The sequence below is a fragment of the Erithacus rubecula genome (assembly GCF_903797595.1).
Source record: "Erithacus rubecula genome assembly, chromosome: 12".
Lineage (NCBI taxonomy): Eukaryota > Metazoa > Chordata > Aves > Passeriformes > Muscicapidae > Erithacus > Erithacus rubecula.
The window spans coordinates 15,740,322-15,763,375 of NC_136664.1; the positions used below are offsets into that span (position 1 = coordinate 15,740,322).

Consider the following 23,054-nt stretch of genomic DNA (forward strand, 5'->3'; position numbering starts at 1 on the left):
ACACAGCACCTGTGTATGCACTGGGAGCATGGTATGATTTTATTATAGTTGTTCTGTCTTTAGTGAGCTGATAGCAATTTTCCTTTAAAGTAAAATACAAGCTTGCATTGAAAAAAAGAGAATAATAATTTTCTCCATTTCTTCCTTCCACATAGCAAACTACTAATAATAGCAGATAGTAAAGCACTACTAGTACAAGTAAGAAACCAGCTTTCAGGAATCACAATATGGCACAAGTGACTTAGAGAAGTTTAATGAAGTCTCTGTCAGCACTCCTGACTAATTTGCAATACACTTCTTTTTGAGAAATATAGGTTTAAAAAGCTCCAAATTAAGCATTTTATTACCTGTAACCACTCAGACCAGACAAAAAGAATTTTCATATTGACATTAAAAATAGCAGCACTACACAGTTTTTACTTAAACAGTATCTGCAATGCTAAAACAATGAAAGCCAAGGTGTATTCCAAACATTAAAACTAATATAACATGCTGGCATTGGTTTTGGATATTTACAGCCAGCTTCTGATTACACTGCTTTCCCACAACTTTTGATGTCAGGGTGTAAAAACAGTCCATTTAAAATCAACTAAAATACACTATTTTCCCCTGAAATACATATTGTACACCTGCCTTAATTCTCAATTTTTCCCTATGTTCTCCTTGGATTTTTCTTGTTTGTTTTTAGCACTATGCTTTCCCCAGGTGGAATCAGTAACTGGGACAGATTTCTTGTCTGACTTTTTATCATAAGTCTTTTATTTCAGGTCTCACCTCTGCTATCCTGATTCCTTTTCCTTTGGAAAGTTCCTGAATAGAGACACTTTCCTGGGTGCAAGTTTGATCCTCTATAAATAACACATGGCTGAAACAGACAATTATGCTCCAACTTTGTATTGCTATAGCCAAGCCTCCACTTACCCATTTTACTACCAAACTAATTTGTTGGCTGCTTGCACTCAAAATCAAGAGCCAACAATAATGTCTACTGATGTATTCATAAATTCTTAGTGACATTCTGTTGGCTCTGGAACTTTATTTTGCTGTTAGAACATAGCAAGAGCAGTCTACTGCTTTATAAATACAGAGAAATTTAAATGGAAAATGTATTACTAATTATCTGTTGCACCATTTTGCAGTATGAAAGAGAAATGCAGCTACCTAAGGAATGGATGCTATTTTCAAGACTTCAGATATTATTTTAAACATAATGATCCATTTCTGCATTTGGCTCTAACAAGGAACCAATCTCAGGAGTAAAATAAAAGAGATTGGGAAGCTGGATCATGAAACCACTCACTCTGCCAGCATAACACACTGGGGGCTTCAGGCCCACATCAGTAAAGTGGAGTTCAGGAGGCAGAAATAATGAAGGTGACATGCCATGGAAAAGCTACCTAGTGGAAATATCACAACACAATGTTTTCATCATCCTGCATGAAGCTGTTTAGCTCTGTAATGTGATTAATTTTATTGGTTTGTTTTTTTTAGTGAAGTTCTACATTTACTTCAGAAAAAAAAAAAAGGCACTGAAAGGTGCAAGAGAAGGGTGGATATCCTTTAGCTGCACGAGGTTGGTTGCAGTCTGTTGCACAAACTCCCATCCACAGATTACAGTTCCATTTTTGCACTCACTTTACCCCCTCACTGTCAGCTAGGACAGGTTTGTTGGATGATGGCAGAGGACTTTGTCCTTTCTTTTCTTGGGGCCCTCTTATGATGGTGTTTTTCCCTGAGCTGTTAGAAAGGATTTCAACTTACAATAAAGGAATCCTTCACTCCCCTTTTTGATAAATCAGGCCATGATATGAAAGGATAAAGAATCTTATGCAGATATTACAAATTTAATCCAAACCAAGGGTGATATTCATTCAATTATCTCAGTGTCATCTGTAAAACTCCCCAATTGTCCTAACACTGGATCATCACAAGCTGTCAAAAAGGTTATCAGTACCCAAATGAAGGAAACATCCTTCAGTACCAGATGGGCACACTGAAGCAGAGACCAGGTTATGATCTACAGCTGCAATTTTCCCTCTCATTAGTTCCACACCTTTAGGTTCAAGATTACTGTTTATTTTTATACATCATCTCAAAGAATCACCTTTCATCCTCTGCTTACATACTGGAAGTGTCCAAGCCTTCCAGCATGTCATGATTGTTCCCTCCAGCCATTAAATAACCCCCTCATAAATTTTAAGCTGTGCTGCACATATCACCTCAAAGCCCTACATTTTCAGCTACACCTCCCCACTTTAATCCTTCAACTGATTCTTCAGACCAAAAGCAAAGACAAAAGGAGCAACATTTACTCCCTGCATCTGGCCACCAACCCAAGTCCTTCTCCCCACACCCCTTCCTGAGAGCACTTCTGCCCAGTATTATTTTTAACATCCATGTGGTTTGTGGGGGTTTTTTTCACATAAGTGTGTCCAACACAGACATGTCCAAAGCTGGTGCTCCAGTGATGCTTTACAGCAGTTCCCAAATGTCATGGTCACTGCATGCCTCAAACCCAGTTACACCATTCTGCACTTACTGGCTCATCCATTCACATGCTGGCTCTTGGGCACTTTCTGAAGCCTGGAATGTGTCTCCTTGAGGGGTGTATGTCACATCTACAGAACCCCCACCTGATCCTACTGCAGCCTCCTCATCACAGCTGTAGCACCCAGAAAGAGGAACAGCACCTTTTAACCATCTGTCGTCATCCAGCTGGTTCATAATTAAGTAAAAGAGGTGGAACAAAGCATTTCAACAGCAAAATGTGTTTATCTTGAGGCTGGCTGGCTTCTGTTCTTCCAAACAATATGGAGAGAAAGGAGGGAACACCCTTTAGCCTGCTTAACCATCAGAAACAGAACCGTATCTCTTATCAAAGCTTTGTTTAGTCTTTGGTTTGGTATTGTGCAAACCAGATCCAAAATCCACTTCACAGTCCCATTGTGTGGTTCATCAGAGGAAAGAATGCAAGGAATGGAAAGTACCACGACAGCTACTTTTGGAGGAAAATTTTGAATATTCTGTATGGACAGACAGATTTCAGTCCCTGCTGTATTGGTGTAATTTCCCTGACATCACAGGGTCACACATGAGTGAGTGAGAGCAGGTACTGGGAGGAGAAAAAAAGCCTCAATTGATAAAGGAATATCAGGAGTGTTCCATAGCCTTCAATCACTCAAATATATGCTCTGTAAGTGAATATTATCATTCAAGCACGGGTTTTACACAGATCAGCAGTCTTTGACCACTCCTCCCAATCTGAGCATGAACTTTCCACCAGGACCACTCAGTGTTTCCCTTATGACAGTCCAGAGAGCTCCCTCCTCTCTGCAGCTAAAACAAAAAGGAAAAATTTAGCTGGTGTTTGACTGCAGGCTCTGTCTGCCAGGGCAGAGCTGTCTGCACGAGCGTTGCTCACCAACAATTAATTTCTGTCTGAGATGCCTGCAGCTGCATCATGCCTGCAAAATCACAGGGACAGGGTCTCCATGGTGACAGTGCCATGCGCTGTGCAAACATCAGCTGGCTAGTCAAGGTTACTTTGGCAACCCAAGTGTCACAGGTAATGATCCAAATCCCCTTCACATTTATGAAAAAATAATCTGAATTAAAAACATGCCCATTTTTCATTCTAGGTCTGACACTGTTCTGTTGCTGCTCATAACTGGCATTATTTCAGTGAGCCCAGAGCTACTTCCATTAGAATGACAAACAATAATATCAAGAATAATTATTTAAGCATTATTTCTATACAGTAATGAAGAAAAAAGATGCACCCTGCAGTAGATTCTAGCTGAGATCCCACATAAGCAAAGCTTTAATACTATAGCTTTCATTAGTGCCATGGAGCAAAATAATTTTTATCAGGCTCACTGCTGTGTTCTATTACAAAGCTATGCTGTCTTTAATATGGATTGCAAGCTGCATTCTAATTGCAGATGCTGTTCTCAGACCAGGAGAAGAGTTTTCTTTCATGCTTTTGGTATATATGGCTTTTAAAACTACACAAAGAAAAATCACATCATCTGACTTCTGGATTATGTCTGTCTAGATCTGGTCTGTGGAAGGGAAGAAAGTCAAGGAACCCAGGCCAGCAGTTCCTGAATTGCTGGCAGCTCTGAGGGAGTCTGTGGTGTTCTGCTGCCTGCAGAGCCTGCCAGGGTGTCAGGGCAGGGGAACACTGATGAGGTGAATCTCCCTTTGCAGGCACACAGCCCTGCTGGGGTGGCCTGGGCTCAGGGAAGGGACAGGACATGGCTCCTGGGCAGCCAGGACACACATCTGGCCAGCACCCCCTGGCTCCTTTGCTAACACCTGCCCTTCCACCAAAAGAGACACCTGTCAAAGTTCAGCCCTGTTGCTTTTCTGGCACATTTTCTTCTTGATAATCTTGAAATCTCTCTCCTGTTTTTACAATATGATGTTGTGGGGTGATATTTCAGTGGGAAATGTGCTGGGTTTTTTCAACTTTTTAGGTTTATTTTTTATGGTGAGTTTGCAATAATTCCCTTTCTCAGGCTGCCTTCTTTACAAGCTTTTGTAGAAAAACTTTTCCTGTGATATTTGGGACAATTATCAGACACAGTTATTTGGACAAAAACATCCTTTGCTGTAAGGGATTATTTCCCTTGAGAGCAATGGAATAACCTGCATTCAGCACTGCACACTTCCCTGGGAATGATCTGCATTCGTGATAGGAATATTTCCCTTGCACTGTGTAGAAGAATAGCCACCAGAAAAGTGCTTCTAGTGTTAAATTGCCTTATCTGCTGTGACAAAATCCTTCAATTGCCTGTTCGTGTGGGAGCTGGGTATGTGGCAAACCCACATCTGCAACCAGCCTGGGTTCTCCTCTCACCTACACCATTAATTCTGAAGAGACCTCCCAGACTCTGCTCTCCTGGAGGCTGAGGGTATGCAGCAGCTTGCAGGACAGATGGAAAAGCAGCACAATATTTACAGGATTTTGAATAGGCTCTATCCCTGCCTGTGGTGAATGCAGCCAGCTCTTAAAATGCAGAAATTGAGCACTGAGCATATGTAAGAAGACACATCAAACTCAGGGTATGCAGGGCTCAATTTTCGCAAACGCCTACATGGGCATGGGGAAAACAAGGATACAATCAAATGTAAAAAATGAGTATCACTAGCAATGATTTTGAGCTGATTAGAGTATTCTTCCTACAGGAAAAACTTGGATCATGAAGTCTGTTTCCATGTTACATCATGTCCTGTTCTGCTAGAAGGAAGCAAAAATGATTTTATCCAACACCACTGCTTATGCCCTGTCACACTGAACTTCTGCACCAATGGTTTTGCCTGCACACATGCAAACAGAAAATACTTTTTATATCCCTTTCATCCCTCCACTGCTATTTGCAGTTGCAAACAGCAGCAATGGCCTTTATTCCCTTCTGCTGCCTGTCAGTGAGGAGAGACCTTTTCTCTGGAGTACCTTTTAGCCTCTCTGTATGTTGCCATGGCAGCAAGAATAAAACCAGACCCAAGAAGAGAAAAATGTCAAAGGAATGAAAACTGGTGCTACAGGCAAACTGAGAGTCCTCCCTTGGCTGCTGAAGACACCTATTAAGTGATACATCTTCTGGATGGAGAGCTACAGCTGCAGAACTGGGCTGTTTTCTCTCCTTCCTTATTCCTACAAGCTCCTGCTGACGTCAATGAGTATTTGTTTTGTCTCAGTAAAACTCAAAGAAAAAGAGATTTAAAGCTTTGTAATTACAGAATAACTGAGCCAAATCTTGCCAGCCTTTACTTACAGAGTCAGCAGGGATAAAGAAGAAATAAAGGCAGAATCAACAACAAATTAAATGTTTAGAAGTACTAAAGAGCAGTGCTTAGATTATCAGTTCCATGGGAGCTTTTCTACATGATAAAAGAGGAGAAGAGCCTGGAATTTGATCCATCAATACAGGGAATTCCAGCAGGTTAGGACAGCTCAGGGGCATTCAGCACTAACAGCTAAAGACAAACTTTTGGCTGCAGCAAAGTGCTATAGAATGGACATTTCTGTGAGACTGTGCATTGTCTCAGAACCTGCACAGAGCCAGAACAGACACTCATTTTGATTCAAACTGGCACACCTTTTCTCAGTATCACTTATTATTAAGATAAGCTTGAAGAAAGTAATTTTTTTCCTGCATTACCATAGGAAATTATTACCTTATTCCTTTCAGAGTCAAGAGTTATTTCTGTAGGGTAGAAGTTTGGTGATGAAATCCCTGGAAGACATTTGAGCAAAGCAGACACACCCTGTGAATCAGAATAAAGCTTTAGGGTCCTCCAGTGGTTCTTTTAGAGCAACAACAAAGCCAGAACTCCTGCTCTATTCCTGTGGCTCCCTGGGACTGGATGAACCTTTGGAACTGATGGTAGAAATTACAAAAGCATGGTCCCCAGGCTAGGATAATGGTTTTGAGCACATCAAAGCCACAAGTAGAGGAGCTCAGAACTGGTCCCCTTCATGTACCTTTCTGAGCATTAATGCATCTTGTAGAAAATTGCAGCTGGGTGTGCTTTTGTACAAAGGGATGCCCCAGATATCCCTGAGGCTTGGGGTACTCAGAGATGCTGGGCTGCATCAGCTCTAATGGTGAGGAAAATTCCTTTGGCTGCAAATGAATTTTGGCAGCCACAGGGACAAGAGTCCCTCTGTACTCTGTTAGGGTGCAGCTGCATAAATTGAATTAATATATGAATTAATATATGATGCTCATTTTGCTGTATTCCTGTACTCCATCACAATCTCTTATAAGAAATTATGGCAGGAAATAAATTTTATTACATTCATTACTATGCAGCTAAAAAAAAAAAAGATATTTTATGCTGTTACTGACTATCAATCTCCATGCCATCAGTTTTTAAACTCTTCCCTCAGCAATGTTGCCATGTGATCTCTTTGAAAATCATCTGGAGAAACTCTACACCAACCAACAAGATTAACTTATTGGTTCTCTTGCCCTCAGCAATTATGAGTGTCATTAAACTCTCCTGCTCCTCCACCCTCAGAAGATGCAGACCTAATCCTAATCACTCTGTTTCTGAGGTGCTGTGTTGCTGGCTTTGGAATTCCAGTGCTTGGACTGGGGAAGGGCAATGTTGCTGCTCTCCTCTGAACAGCCTTGCAGCTGCAGTCCTGAGCCCTCTCCACCCAAGTGAAAGCTCCTCCAGCCTTTCTGGAGCTCCACAGGAATGTTCTGTGTGCCAGCTCAGGTTAGGGGGCCCTTCCAACCACAGCCCTGCTCCAGTGTTCAGGCTATTACAGCTTTCAGTGTTTGGGGTCAAATAAAGTAAGAAATACCCCAGAACTCAGAGTGTCAATTCCATTGCTGCTGCTTTTATTTCTGTCTCAAGCCAGCAGTCCTTGTCCTCTCAGAAGCTGCACAGTGGTGTGGGTGAAACCCTGAGGTGCTGGACTCCTGTGATGCAGATCTATACACACCCTTTGGGTTTGTGTCTGTAAGTATAAGATTATTTCTATTGCCAATTCCTTGCTACTATGGTGTAAGAAAAGGTATTTCTTTTTAGTTTTATGCTTTGACCAATAGCCCTTCCATGCCCCTTCTGGATACAACAAAACCAAAACTCCACAGGTGATCACTTTCTTGCTGCTTCCCAAGCTTTCATCAATCAGCATGTTTACTCAAATTTCTGTCTATTCACAACAAAAGAGTTTATTTATATAGAGGAGGTATTTTGTTGTGTGTACCTTACTACAGAGAATTTGCTTTCCTTTAGGAAGATGTAAAACTACAGAAAACGAGGGATGTCTTTTTATATCTCCTATTATTTTACCAGTACCTCATGTGATGGTTTGTATTAGTTCCACCTGATTTGTCTGTCAGGCTTGTTCCAGTTCTCTGATTCACTAGAACCACTATCCAATAACTGGATCTTCATAAAAAACTCATTTCTACAGTCTCTCAGAGGTTTTTCCATCCCTTACCAGCACCAACAACTTTTTTTTTGCATTTCTCACCAACTCAAGCACCACAACCTTAGTTTCCCTTTTTTCTCCCTAAAACTTCTCTTGCTTTTCTTACTTTCTTCAATGTGACCCATGAAAACATATCCTTGTCCTGCACCTTTAAATGGCAGGTGTTTTTTTTTGGGAGGCACAAAACCTGTGACCAACATGGTTTCTGCCCCTGTAACCTTATATCTTACTTTCTAAATTATTTAAATAAGTCAAGCATTTTTCTCCAAAATACTTCTATTACATATTCCTCAGACTCATCCTTAAGCTCTAATTTGAGCTATTTATTTCACAATATGAGATATTGAAATCATTAATAAAAAAATGAGAAAATCCTGTATGACTTATTTACTTATTCCAAAGGACTCTTAAGTCTTCTTTTATTACTACTACAAGGAGCACAAATTATGCTTTATTCCAGAATCACTATTCCAAACCCATGGGAACTAAACACAGTGATTACAAAATACAGTAAACATTCAGTCTTCCAGATGGTAATCAGTAAAAAGTCTTGACACTCTAAAGTCTGAGAAGCTTTCATGTAAAAATCCACCTACTGGGATCAGATTAGCAGAATGCATTAATGTTGGGACTTTGAAAAATATCTCCATGTTATTTTATACCAATGGATTAGCTTCAGTAAAATCCATTCCCAACCATTAAACTAATTATATAAATTCTTGAAACTCATCAAGGTAAATACCAATGGTCTGTAATGATACAAATAAGAAAATACTTCTCTTTTGATTTCCTTGTGCAATTTTTTTTTTTGTTTCAGAAAGTAGTGCCATGAGGATTGCAAACCTAATTCTTTGTAAGTTATCACAGTATTTTTTGACCATTCAAAAAGCTTTCAAAGTCAGATCTTACCATTGGGTGCTATTCTGTGACTTCATTAAAACTAAACAAAAATGAAATCCTCTGTTATATTCAACTGTAATACAGTTGTTATGATAGAGAGTATGAGTCATGCTTATCCTCAGTTTGAGCTACATCACTTTACAGCAAGATTGAAATAATTCATCCAGGCAAGATGAAAGGTATTTGAACTGATCTTGTTTGCTGGTTACAGTTTTATAATATATATTGCAGTCAAATTTGCTTTATTACTTAATATTTCTCCTGTTAAAAAATGTCTCATTCTAAGCCTATATTAAAGACCTTAACTTCCCCTTAGCATTGTACCAGTGTGATTGCTATAAAATTGATTTAGTTTAATGCTGGTGTGTGAGCACTGACCCAGCTCAGAATTCCATTGAGCCAGCTCAGACTGCAGTGATTGGTAGCAGGGAGCAGGAGCACAAGTGTGACAGAATGTCTCTGCAGCTTCTAATCTCATTCTGTTAAATGTGCATGTGTGGATGTAGCCCAGCCCTGAGTGTGCAAAAGCCACAGCAATGCAGGGAGACAAGAACCTCACTAACATACATGTTGCTAGCTGGAGATCAGGGCAGGTTCAACTGCAGGAACTCTGAGAATGATGCTGGGTGTTTCCTTTAGATTTAATTGTGTCACTTCTGCTCAAGAACTCAAGGGTTATGCACTTCTTGCTCAGGAAAGTTTAGGATCTTAAAGGTATTTTACCCAGGACATAATCACAGCAGATGACAGAAAAACCTCTCAGGTCCTTCTCAAGGTTGTGGATATTTAGTGGTGGTCAGGAATTCACTTTTGCACAACCTTTATCCTACTAAACTGAATTCATTTAAACAAAGATTTGGAGCTACCTGTGATGTGTGAGACTTCATTCCTTACAGGTATGGCCTAACATTTTCAGATGTGTGCACTGTAACACCACCTTCAAAGCCTGAGCTTTGACACTCAAACTGTCACTTTCTGTACAACCAAAACTGGAGAAAATCAGAGCTCTTTTGAAACTCTTAGAATGCATTGCTTCTTTCCAGTATTGTGCTCATAACCCAGAGATTTTTCCCTACAAAATACCTTTTGTTCAATCATTCCCAAGAGGTTAATACATATATTTAAGAGTCTTTTAGTGTTGAAAATGTATCTGCTTTGCTGCCTTGGTGTAAATTTAAATCATTATCTGTAATGAGTAATAATACTAGTACTAAACTGAAATTCCACATAGAACTCTCAATTATTATTTTAAATTTAGATTATATTATACTAAGAGATATCTTTATGCCCAAGAGTAATTTTGCTTTTAAAACTCATCTGTGTTTAAAATGACTGAAAAGAATATATGAGCCATTTTTATTAGGTGGGAACAAATGTCTTGATTAACAATTGTTATGCACTAGAATGAAGTGTTATTTTGATAGTTTTGATGCCTTTTTTTGGATCTTAGCAAAGTTGTGTGAAATAGAAGATAAAACCTATGTTTTATTTGCAATAAAGACAATTTAGTAACCTAATCAGACCACTAGTATCAAAGAAAAAATAAATTAAAATAACCCTTAAGAATAATTTTGTGTCACTGCTCAAGAGATTTTTGAAATTTCTACCAGTCTGCCAAAACTAGTTATCAACATGATCAATTGTTAAGAGATAAAATTGGCTTTGTTGATGGAACTAATAATTTACTTTTTCTTTGGCCATTGTTACACAGATGCCCCCATAAGCAGATCCCAGGAGACAAGCTAGAATGCTCACCTTAGAAAGGCATTTCTAAAACCAAACAGGCCCATTTCATTTTATTTACTGCACCAGAGTTCAGTATCTATTAACATTTAAACATCTTTCTACTGTAGCTAAAAGCTTATGTCAAAGTTCTCTCCTTATAGGCCAAGCACTCCAAATTCCCCAAAGCAGAAAAATGTAGAATTTACAGCAGAGGTGCTCAAGGCACAGCACCCATTGATATTTCTCAGGACAGTCATGCAGCAGTGTATGACAGCAGCCCTTCTCCTTCTGCTGTGTTAACCTTCCTGAAATGGCCTGAGGTGATGCTGCCAATGCAGAATCATTTAGACAAAAGGGACCCATCAAATTTAAATATATATAGAGATACTTTCATTATTCTTATCTCCCATTCCCCCTTTGATTCTTTTCAGTGACTTCTTAAGTGGATTTCCAGGTATTCATTAATTAATGAAGAAATAGACTCACAGATTACAGAAAGAAAACCAAACAAACTAATCAGTCTGATTTTTTTTTTCTAAGTCAAGAGGCCAAAATCTCATCCAAAAGCATCAGTCTGAAAATGGAAATATTTCAAAGGCACGAAGAATCCAAATTATTTGTATTCTCTATTGTGCAGACATATAAGGATCACACCTCTCAACTCTCTCAACATCACCAAGTAGACTTCATTATTTTTACCTTTCTCAGTTTTGTTAAAAAAATCCTTAGCATCTGTGAAAATAAGTCTTTCTTTAATTTGAATGTAGACTAAAAGAAGTTTCTCAGAGAATGTAAACAGTCTGGAGGAATTGTTAACACAAACCTCAGATTTCAGGTTCATGCTATCCCTAGAGAAAAGCTGAATTTCTCACATTAGCAGTCCCTGCCAGCCTAACTTTACTGACCAAGAGCTTTCTTCCCAAACCTGCCAACTAATTAACAAAGAAGCATGAGTGGAATTTTTTCACAGAGGGAAATCCAAGGTTCTGTTTCTCTGTGGCTGAAACTGCACACACTAACAGAGTCCAGCACAAGAGTGAATTAGGATCTAAGTGTGGCTTTGGAAACTTGGTTTTGAGTATTTTCCCTCTAGTGCCTGCTATTAGTGAGTCTCACTCACAGCATCCAGTCATTATTTCTGAGTGACAGAAAACACTCATTGTTCCAAACCTTAAGAACTCCTTGCCAATTAGTGGTACTACCAACTCTGTGGAACAGGAGGCACAGTAAATTTTCTCTTAGAATTAATTTAAAACTATTTCCACTGCAAAACTGGAAGAACATAGGCAGATATTTCCTTGCATTATCAGGTAGAAATAAAAAGGAATAGTTTGAAGCATGCTTGGATCAAGGGTGTAAAAGCAAGTAGCTTTTTCTCTCTGATACTTCAGGAAGAGTGTAGAAATAGGGAAATGACCCCATGACACCCTCCTATCTCTTGAGAAGTGCCTACATCTCACAACACAGACAGCAAAAATGAAATGTAAATTGTGTTAGAGCTAAGTATACAAAATAAAGACAGAAGAAATACACTGTCTCTTCTGGGGCTATGCACACGTGCTGGTGTCACTGATGTCCACAGTAAAACTTCCCCTAGCCAGGTCTCTGTTTATTTCCTTGCAGGGGAGCAGCATCACCAGATCAGCTCAATACATAAGGAATGTGTGCCAGTTCATTACTTAGAAGCCGGCTAATCTATTTCAGAAGGCAGACTACTCCTGTAAAATACTGCTTCTTCACAGTAATTAATCAGCAGCTTGCTCAATATAACAGCTCTGTCCTTTTTTTTTCTTCTAATAAATGGCAAAGCAGCTCTCCCCATATAGCCTCCTGTTGCTAATTTAATTAACTGGAAGCATGTGACTAGTTTATCTTTAATAGTGCACGCTTTTTCTTCAGAGGAATCCATCAATGCTTCCTATATGATTTTCCTGCCTATTCCCCCTGCCCTTGCACTATCCATCAGGAACCAAATCTACTTTTTATTTCCCTTTCCCTGCAGTTCCAGCAGCTGTTATAGCTGTGGCACACAAGGGCAAACAAGAGTGCCAGCCTGGGCTGCCCCAGAAGCACAACCAGTACAAACCACTGCACTTTCCACCTCCAGTATCTCAACCCTTCCACCAAGTATTTTCAGCCTGTGTATCTCCATAGCTAATTAATTCTCAGCAGAGTGCTTGCTAAGTAGATGAGGAAAGCTCTGTAGCTGCAGGCTGTATTTATGTTAATGAAGAGGTTTAGTCTCATGCTGGTCAGCTTCTAACCTTTGCAACAGCAACATCTGAACATAGAATCAATGCTCATCACAAATTCTGCCAAAATACATTTCTGTGCTTGCCACTCCATTCCCAAACAAGAAAATGCCATTCCCCTGGAAGGAAAGAGCTCACTGACCTTTGGTAGCACTCACTCCCCGGTGGGATCAGAGCCCCCATTAAGGCATTCAGTCACAAAAGGCTCCTGGAGATGCTGAGACACAGCCCAGGGCTATGGCTGTCAGAGGCCAGAATTGGCTATTAGAGGTTTTCAGACTGATCCATGGTCTTTCCATTACTGTGCTGCATGGCATCAGGCAGGTAATGACATGCACCTCTTTTGTTATTCATCTATTAAATGGGCATTGTAGCACAGATATTCTCACTGTGCATAAAGGAATGTTCTGAAGACTCTAGATGGATGTTTAAACACAGGTATTTAACTGGCAGGCTAGATAAAACAAGCTAGATTTCAGAGGCTGTAAAAAAGTGCAAGAAAGCATAGAGCTGAAATAAATTACTTGTCTAATTAAATTCCTTTCATGTAGCTTGAATTGCATGTAGTGTTTATGAATAATATATAGCAATTGAAAAGAATTGACTTCTGCTTACATACTTAACAAGGGAAGTCAGTTTCCTACAACAGCTCATTTACCCAATCAGATTTTGTGGTAATCACAGATAATGTCATTATTACAGAGCCACCATGCCTATATCAAAGTCTTGCCTTGTTTCTATCCCAAGTTCTGAATAAAATCATAACCATTGCCATCAACAGTGTGTGAATCTAAAAACACTACTGGGTTATCCTATCACTTCCTGATAGTGGTAGGAAGGGTAGAGTGAATTATGAAGTAACATGAAATCCTGTTAAACAACATTAAATCCATACAAAAAGCAAATTAAATTTTATAGGCACTTTGTAGGAATTTAATAATTCACCCAAGAGCAGCAAAGATCCCATAGTCAGGTATACAAAATGATTTAGATGGAAAAGAAAATTGCAATACCTAATTAATCTCCAGTACTTTCAAGGTATGTTTCATTTGTCTAAGCATACAGCACCAAAATTATTTGGAGTTTTAATTAATATTTATTTCAGATATGCATCTTGGGAAAAAAATCTTTGCCAAGCCTTAATTAAAGATAACCTTACTCATGGCCTAGTTTTCCTCTAGAAACTTGTGTTTCCTTTAGAACTTGTGTTCATTATATTTAATGTTAGTGAGGTAAAATTCAGGTGGAATAGCCTTCCCCTTAGCCTGGAGAGGAGAAGGCTCCAGGGAGAGCTCAGGGCCCCTTTCAGTGCCTAAAGGGGCTCCAGGAGAGCTGGAGAGGGACTGGGGACAAGGGCTGGAGGGACAGGAGCCAGGGAATGGCTCCAGTGGCAGAGGGCAGAGCTGGATGGGATATTGGGAATTAGGGATTGTTCCCTGGCAGGGTGGGCAGGGCTGGCACAGGGTGCCCAGAGCAGCTGTGGCTGCCCCTGGATCCCTGGCAGTGCCCAAGGCCAGGCTGGACACTGGGGCTGGAGCAGCCTGGGACACTGGGAGGGGTCCCTGCATGGCTGGGGGTGAAATGAGATGAGGTTTAAGGTCTCGTTCAACCCAAACCTTTCCATGAGTCTCTGATACCCCACATTTGAAAGATACTTTGGCCTCTGTATAATTTGCTTGTGAACACAGAATCAAGCTGCCCTGAGTTATTCAAGTTTTATTTCTCAGTCTGCTTTCCCCACATCTCTGTTTTCAGATCTGTTACATCATTAAGACACAGCTCCTTGCATTTTTGTATGTTTTGATATCTGCACAAAGCCTGTATTAAGCTTGTGTTATACCTGTGTGTATGAGGAAACAATAGTGATGAGCAGATAAAGCATTTAAATTTCCTTTGAAATACAAGTATTTATTTCATACAGTCAGAGGAACAGAATCCCCAAACAGGAAGAACAAGGAGAGTTCCAAGGCAGTATCAGAGGTCAGGATATCTGCAGAGTTAACACCTGTCCATCAGGTGTTCATGAACACTGCAAGGAAGTTGTTCTGTCAAAGAAATACTCAAAACCAAGCAGAGTCTGCTCTGTAATGCTGGAGGAGCAATCACAGCACAGACTCACTGACAAGCTCGTGGGAGGTTTCACAGAATGAGCTGCAGTTCCCTCTTTCAACACCATATGACTGCAAAGTAAATTGTTCATGCTTATGAAAAAAATAATCTTTTCTGTATTTCAGGGTGGGTTATTACTTTGGTTATAAATGTACTTCCACTTTCATCCTGGTACTGTGTTGTTTTGCATACCCTGAAAAATAAACACTGTACAAATCTCTGACTACAAGAAAGGTATGATTTGTTCTGCTGGAGAATGTTTTCATCAAGCAGTAAAGACAAATAAAACCCTGCACACATTATTATGACATTATAACTATTAAGAAAAAAGTAGACCTGAGATGGTATTTAGTATTCCTAACAAGATACCAACTCAATCTGGAATTATTAGATTGCCCTCTTTCTATGTTAAAAGTAACTAATGGGTCAATTTTCTCCAGGCCTCACCACAGTGATACATAACAGGCTTTTTGCCCTGAAGCCAAGATCACACAAATGCACAAATAGCTTTTGATGAAATTAAAGTCTCTCCTTTAGGGGGTCCACTGTTATCATTCTGCTATCATGGGTTTGAGATTTCCCATCCCCTTGCCTCTCAAATAATGATATTGCTGATATTTAAAAGCCTGCACTGAGATGGTAATTTATAGGAGAGGATGAGTTCAGTGGAAAAACACAGGTTTACAGTATCTGAATCCTTTAAAGCCAGTGAGCAGTGCTAAAACCAGACATATTGTGATTGTTTTGCCCTCCCCAAAACATGCCATAAATGCTGTCTGGAAGGTGTTCCTTTATCCAGTTCTTGTCACTGGATTGGAACTCAACAGGCTGTAATATAAAATAGGGTTCCTGCTCTTTTCTTTGCATGCTAACAACACTGATAGCTACTGCAGAGAACAAAGAGTGTGAGAACAGCAATGTACGACAAAATGTGTCCTTTAGAGGAAATGTTTGTATCAGCAGGTACTCTATAATGTCACTGTAATGTGATCAGTTGCACTGCATTCCTTTAGCTTCAGGTTCTTAAGCACACATTGGGTTTCCTTAGCAAATTACCAGAGAAAAGAGCAGGCTTCAAGAGCAGGAAATCTCACTCAGATAATAACTATATTTACAGCTAGACCTACAGTAATTTCCTTTAAAAGGCACATTTTCTCATATGTTGCTGTTCTCACATATATCTGTTCTCTGCATTATCTATCAGTGTTAATAGCATGCAAAAGAAAAACAATACAAACCTTACATTAAGATCTCTCATAATTATTCAGCCAACCACCCCCCCAGTGGCTCTTCTGTGCTCATTGCAAACTAAATTAAGGTGCAGGGCTCTTTCCACTTAAAAATATTCTATGTACTGACTACAGGGCACAGTCACTAGAACTCTCTGACAGTCATATCATGATCTGCAATATTTAGTGCCTTGATTACACTGATTTTGGTCACAGCTGAGCGCCATGGTGTAGTCCTGGGTGTATTGCACAGGTTTCAGCATCTCATCACTCTTACTGACCCTAAGGCAGTAAGAGCCTTTGATACCATCATTGCTACATAGCCGGGCACTGCTTTAAATCACCTGAGAGAGAGGAATGCAATGAATCCTTTGGTACATGACACACCTGTAGTCAGGATGTTGTTCCATAATCTCACTCATCACCCACGTGGATCCAAACATCCAAGTCTGAAAACTTCCTGACTACTGACAGTCCCTTTTGAAAGGAGCAGTTTGAGGTGAGGGGAAAAGGAGACCCAGATATTTTGATGACTTTGACCATGAGAGGCAGTTATTGTCTGAGAATTTGTAAGGTTTGTTTTACACATATTCAGTGCTAACTTCAGCTGCTGTAAGTCACCAGAGAAGGCACATATAACTTCTGTGTCAATAAACTGTTCTACCTTGAACATACACTTTCTTTTGCAACTATAAAGAGATGAAACCCACAGAATTTTAACAGGCAAGTGCAAGGTGGATGTTTTTATTTAACACACTGGATTTTTTTGAGAACTGTCAGTTTTCATCCTGCTGACTAATTGACTGCTGTATAAAGTCAAATACTCACAAACCCTCAGGAGAATGCTAATGCATAAATGCACAGTACAAATTAATTAGAATGAAGATGAGTGGTAAATAGTCACTAACCAAGAAACAACTAAAAAGCTCAGCAAACATTCACTGAATACAAAATCTGTTTTAAACTCTGCTATTTGTAATGAAATGCAATCCTAGCAGACAATCAGCTTTTTACTACAGAACAGCATTTTAAGCATGTGCCATCTACAAATCATCTCATCTTTTAAACACTTGAATGCATAAACAAATAGTTGCAAAGCAGCAAGATATCTCACCAGCAGCTAATTTATTGTATGACTTCATTCATCTCATGATGAGTAATTCCCAAGTTGTATTTCCATTTTACAGCTCTGTGGATTTTGTTACTGCCTCTTTTAGTTAAATCCTTCTTACTTTTCCACAATAAAGTGGTTCTAATTGCCTACTTGAGATGAGACTTGGCTTTACTAGGATTTATGGATGTAAGTTTGAGATTAAAATTACCCTTCCCAAACACACACCAGCAGCTAACACAGCAATACAAATAGTTTTGCTCCACAGCAGTAGTCAAGAGTCTGGATCCAGAGCTCCCTTGTGCCAGCAGCAATCTGATGCACTGAAGAAAACTGAGTCACTTCTAAGTTCCTCTTTTCAGCCAGTTGGCAAATTTGTTTAAGCAGCCTGCACTGAAGAGGCAGGGCAATCCTTATCCTAAAACAAAGGCCAGTGGAACCAGGAATCCTTCCACAAGCTTTGTGGCCTTTGGATACAGCCCTAAAGCAGAGAAAGGAGGACACTTGAAGGGTTTACAGCCTAATGAGAATGATCTCATGGACACTCAGCAAACTTGCATGTATCACACCAAGTCCATCTAATAATTTCTGAGCAGTTTTATTTTAAGAATAATTTGACAATCAACTAGACATCATTAAAACAGACTGCATAATAGGCAAATGGGAATCTAATAACTTCCTCTAAGTTCTGTATTACTGCCACTTGAAACAGTTTAAAACAGAAAATCTCACTGCAATTACAATATCCTCTCATCAGCATATTCTTTTAAATTCAAACTGTGTGCTCCAGCAGAAAGTATTAAGAAATAAGTGCTGTTCAAGGACCCATACCAGGCTTTCAGAACAATGAAGTGGTTTTTTTACACTTCATGAAGACCTATAAAAACTGACACAAAGCCTGTCTCTGGCTGTTCTCACATGCACTGGAACATAAAGCTCTCAGTTTTGGGGGGATCATGCAAGGACACAGCCTTGAGCAGCAAAGGGGAGCACCACTGTGGATATAACTCATTGTCCTCTGCTCTGATACATGGACAGAAACTGATACAGGACTGAAAAGAGCAGCATTTGTACTGTAATACAGCTTTGAAACAAAACCAGGTGTCTTCCATGTTGGCTTTAGAGAGTCTGCATTAATTTGTGAATTGATATTTGCACAAAGGAATACATGAAAACAAATGCAGATGCAGAGTGAATAAAGCAAGCTGGAGGGATGTGCTGGGCTTTTCATACAGAGATCAAACCTGCTATGTATGTGATGATACATTCAGGTGTTTAAAATAAAACATTTGGAAAGGTGTCCCATGGTGAAGGCTCCTTTGAGAATTTTCCTTACAATATTTTCATTTTGAATGTCTCTGACTGGATTCAAGATAATCTCTAGGGTAGAATTGCTAGACAGAGGACATGTGAATTCCCTCATGAGACTCTGGAAAAGGTAATATTCCTCCACAGAAAACTAATCAGCCATTCATTTTCAAATGCCATGCAGGGATTCCACCTTTCTGCCACTCTCTAGCTATTGCACATTCTCAATGCTCTTATGGGTCAGGAAGTTTCCTTAGGAAAGCTGGTCATATATTGGTTTAGTCTCTAATAAAGCCTACAGGGAGAGGTCAAATGAAAGTGGACATTTGGACATCGTCAGGCTTACTCAACAGGAAGTGAAAAACAATCAAATGTCACCTCTGAAAGAGGGAGATGTTCAAGCTCTGGAATTAAAAGTAAAAACCTACCAAAACAGAACAGAAATGCACCAACCTTTCTTCAGTCTAGCTCCATTTAGTCCTCAGCTATGACACATTCTCTGTGTATCATACTGAGAGTCAGCCCTGAGTTATTTTTATGCCCACAAAAACATACCCCTAAAATGATAATGCCCTGGATGAGTAATAATTCAGTAATACTTTACAATCAAATAAACAATTCTTGCACTACCATATCCCTTAAGGTACAGCCAGACTTTTCCTCTGCCAATTCCCAGACAGCTCATGGAAAGGCAGCAGGTGTGACAAACGAGCTGGAGTTTTCTAGGCTTTACAACAGATGTATTTACACATATCACAAGCTAGTGGTGGGGATGGTGCATGCTACTGCCAAATGTTAGATGAAATGTTATCAAACAGAAGTCTCCCAACAAATTCCCATCATGTTGACTATTGAGACCAGCCTGCCATGTGTAATTTTTCACATTATGTCATGTCCTAGATTGAGTATTTTTTAAGCTATTGTTACTATTTTAATAATCCTTCTCTTATTCACCATTACATGAAAAATACATATTTTACATGAACCAAGAAACTGCAGAATGCCTGTCTAGAGACCTGTGCCACTTAAATTTTTAAACTCCTTCATAAGCTTATTTAATAATTAAATTAAGAAAGCATACATCAAAACCATAAATCTGATCCCACTTCTATTTTATACTTCTCTGCAAAGGGCTTTCTGTTTCAGGCAGTGGCAGAGGATTTTGTCTTGCCCCAGCAGCTGCTCTTTAACACATCTGGCCCTCCTGGAGCAGATGGATGCCAAGAGTAGCCCCCAGCTGGGACAGCCCCAGGTGTCCCCCAGGTGCTGCTGGTGACAGTGTGGCCCCAGGCAGACCTTTCAGAGAAAAGAAGGGGGTTCCTGGGGAAGTTGTCACTACAGAGGAGCCCACAGGGGCTGGACCCTTGGCTCCTCTACCACATGAAGTGGCACCTTGGGATGCACTGGGACATTTGTAGGGACAGCACAGGACAAGCTGGGCTCAAGAAACAGCTCACAGGCCATACACAGCCTTAATAAAATACAGCAGTACTCATGGATTGAGCCTGATGGTCACTGTTCCTCATTGGGACACCACCTGCAGTGTTCAAACACAGACAGGATTGTGTTGCAGCTCCCTCTGAGCAGTGAAATCCAACGCTGCAGACACCACCCCACCCAGCAGAGCTAGCCCAGATCCCATCCTCAGTGATGTGTCAGGCCCAGTGCACTTCATAAACACAAAAACCATCACTGTTAATCTGCTGGTGCTCTATAATTGTGTTGTTTCTTCATATAGTAATGTCTGTTCACACCTCTGAAAATACTTCTCTTTCTTCACCAGCATCTCAAATAGAAATGTCTCAACCTGTGCTTTGAACAAGGGGTTTATAACTGCCCAGGCTGTGAGCAGGTTAGTTTCTTTACATGTCTTTAAGGAGAGTTGATCAATTAGAGGAATTAAAAAGAGATCCGTAAGAAATCCACAGTCCACAATTGCAATTTACTTTCAAAGTGATTTCTGATTTGTCTTTGACATGTTTTCAAGAACTGCCAGAAAACCTGCAAGCTTCCAAGGTTTGCTAGCACAACTATAGCACTGAAACTAAAGCTTGTTTGTTGTTATTATTAAAATGTATTCTGAGAAAAAAAATCTAACTTGTTTTCAATTCCGTTGTTTGCATTTCACTCTGCGCTTGTTAGTCATGTGTTTCATGCACTTAGGAAACAAAAACAGTTTTCAAAGATTGAAAAAACACATTTATTATTTTCAAGAAATAGATATTTAGTAGAGAAATATGTGGACAACTCTGGATCCTGGGTTTTCCAAATAACAGGGCCTCTAGAGACAGCTTGGGCACAGACTAAAAAGCAGAAGACATTAATAAATCAAAAAAATGAAATATGATTTTACCTCTAAAAGTGCATATTTTTCAGAAATTTCAAAATGAGGAAAGAGATTTTTTTCCTACCTCTTCCAAAGCCCATAATGAATCAACCACAGGCTTGATCTTCTTACTGTTATATAGATTTAGGAGTTTGTCCATCACACCCTTGATCAGGCCACCTCGATTCTGTTTGAAAAGTAGATTCAACAGGGAAAATCCAGCAATGACTTTGTTCTCCTCATAGAGCTTGATAGGATTTACTTTCTCCACCTGCCACCACTGGAAACCAATAAACAACAGCATGGTCAGAAAAACATTTTTCAAGAAAGGCACAGGAAAGTTCACAAGCAAGCTGTCAGTGCAGATGTGAAAAATGACTCATCTGTCAGGTCTGAAGCAGCAAGGATTTGACTGAAGCACAAGGAAAGAGAGTGTGCAGCTGACTGCCAAGCAGAAATAAAACACAGACTCGTGTTGGAGGAGGTCTGGGTGTGAGAAGGATGGTGAGTACACCTGGGGTTATATGAGGGTCTGTTAGTGAGGAGTTTGGATTTCCTTCCCCCTCTGCTCTCCTGCTGTCTCCAGACAGCCACTGAAGTGCCCAGATGTTCACTGGCAGCTCTTGGCCACGACTCTTCTCAAAACCAAGGGAACCAGGCACTGCCTATCAGCTGCCAGTCACTTTCCATCCATTATTATGTTTATGACACTCGAGCACACCTCGCAGTAGCTAAGGAAAGGATTTTATTTCATTTAGCCCAAGAGCATCATTGAGAGTGAGAGATGCCACTTCCCTGCAAATTTCATTTGAATGGTAAATTTTTAATTGTAATTTTCATGCAATTTTGATGAGTTAATTTTGCAGCATAATTACATAAAGAAACCAGTTGTACTTGCATACAAAATTTGTATGCTTTTTAATTAATTCAATTTATTCATATTTATTCTATCAATAAATACCAATACTATCTGAAAAATACTTCAGTTGAAATTTATTTCATTGGACCAACCTACCCTACACATTCCATGCACCCAGATATTCTTACATTAACAGTAACAAGCCTGCATAGCAAAGATTATCTTGTTTTAGTTCACAAGTGTGTGACAATAACAAGAATCCTCCCACTACAACCATTAAGAAAATGTAGGAGGCAAAGAACAGCTCCTTGCTACAGTCTCTGACTTAACTTGTTTTCAGCTACACAGAGACTATTGAAGCCAATTCCTCCTGGGAAGAAGTTGCTGCTGGAAGCTGTAAATGAGCTTTTGGCAAAAAGATCACAGGATAGATGATCAGAAAAGACTTTCCCCTATGTTTTTTCCTGTAGGAAGGAATCACTTTCACTCCGAGTTAATTTATTTCTTGCTGGCAGTTTATATGATATATTAGTTCTATTTTTGGTCTCTAGGATTTCTGCACAGGTTTCTGTTGATGCAGTAAGCTGAAGACAAAAAAAAAAATTTACACTTGAACTTTGAAGTTGTTGACATCATTAATTAGGAAACAAATGCCACATCATCATCTCTTTGATGACACTTGAACATGGAGAACTGAAAAATGCTTTTCTGTATGAAACAATCTTCTGAAAAGCTGGAAATGACTGAATAGAGCCCCCATTTAAGAGATATATATCTCCTTTAATTCACTGCATAGTTCTGACAGTGTTTTCAGATACAAGGGTACAGTTAATCATATCCATGGGTGTGATATTCTGCCACAAGTAAATAAATAATGCAGTCTAAACGTAGCTGTGTAAGGGATCTATGTCTCACAGACTATTTCAATGGCAATATGAAATGCACACAGATCCAGTTCTGGTCTGTGCTGCCAGAAGAAAACAGCACAAAAACACAGCATCAGAAGTAACAACTCAGTAGAGACAAATGAAAATGATGAAGATGAAAATGCTGCAGAAAACATTGAATTAGAGGAAAGAGCATAATCACAGAGACACTTACTGATTTTGCAAAACTGAAGAAGCTTTTTGTCTCCCCAGTAACCATGTTGGATGAACCTGCAAAAGATGAGCACTTTCACACACTTATTACAAGCTGCAGCAGACTGTTTAGTACATGTAAAATCATCTTGATGATTCACATTTAAGAAAAAAAACCATGCCCAGGTTTAAAAGAAAT

The 23,054-nt window shown here is 39.6% G+C and overlaps 1 protein-coding gene across 1 annotated transcript in view; it reads right to left on the reverse strand.

Annotated features, from left to right (window-relative positions):
• VAT1L (vesicle amine transport 1 like) overlaps positions 1-23,054 on the reverse strand; it is a 54,416-nt gene that overhangs the window by 7,972 nt on the left and 23,390 nt on the right. Inside the window, exons 6-7 of the mRNA XM_079316085.1 lie at positions 22,878-22,933; positions 21,003-21,197 (exon numbers count right to left, since the gene is read on the reverse strand). Of these exons, the coding sequence (XP_079172211.1) occupies positions 21,003-21,197; positions 22,878-22,933 (251 nt within the window). The remainder of the gene's footprint in view (positions 1-21,002; positions 21,198-22,877; positions 22,934-23,054) is intronic.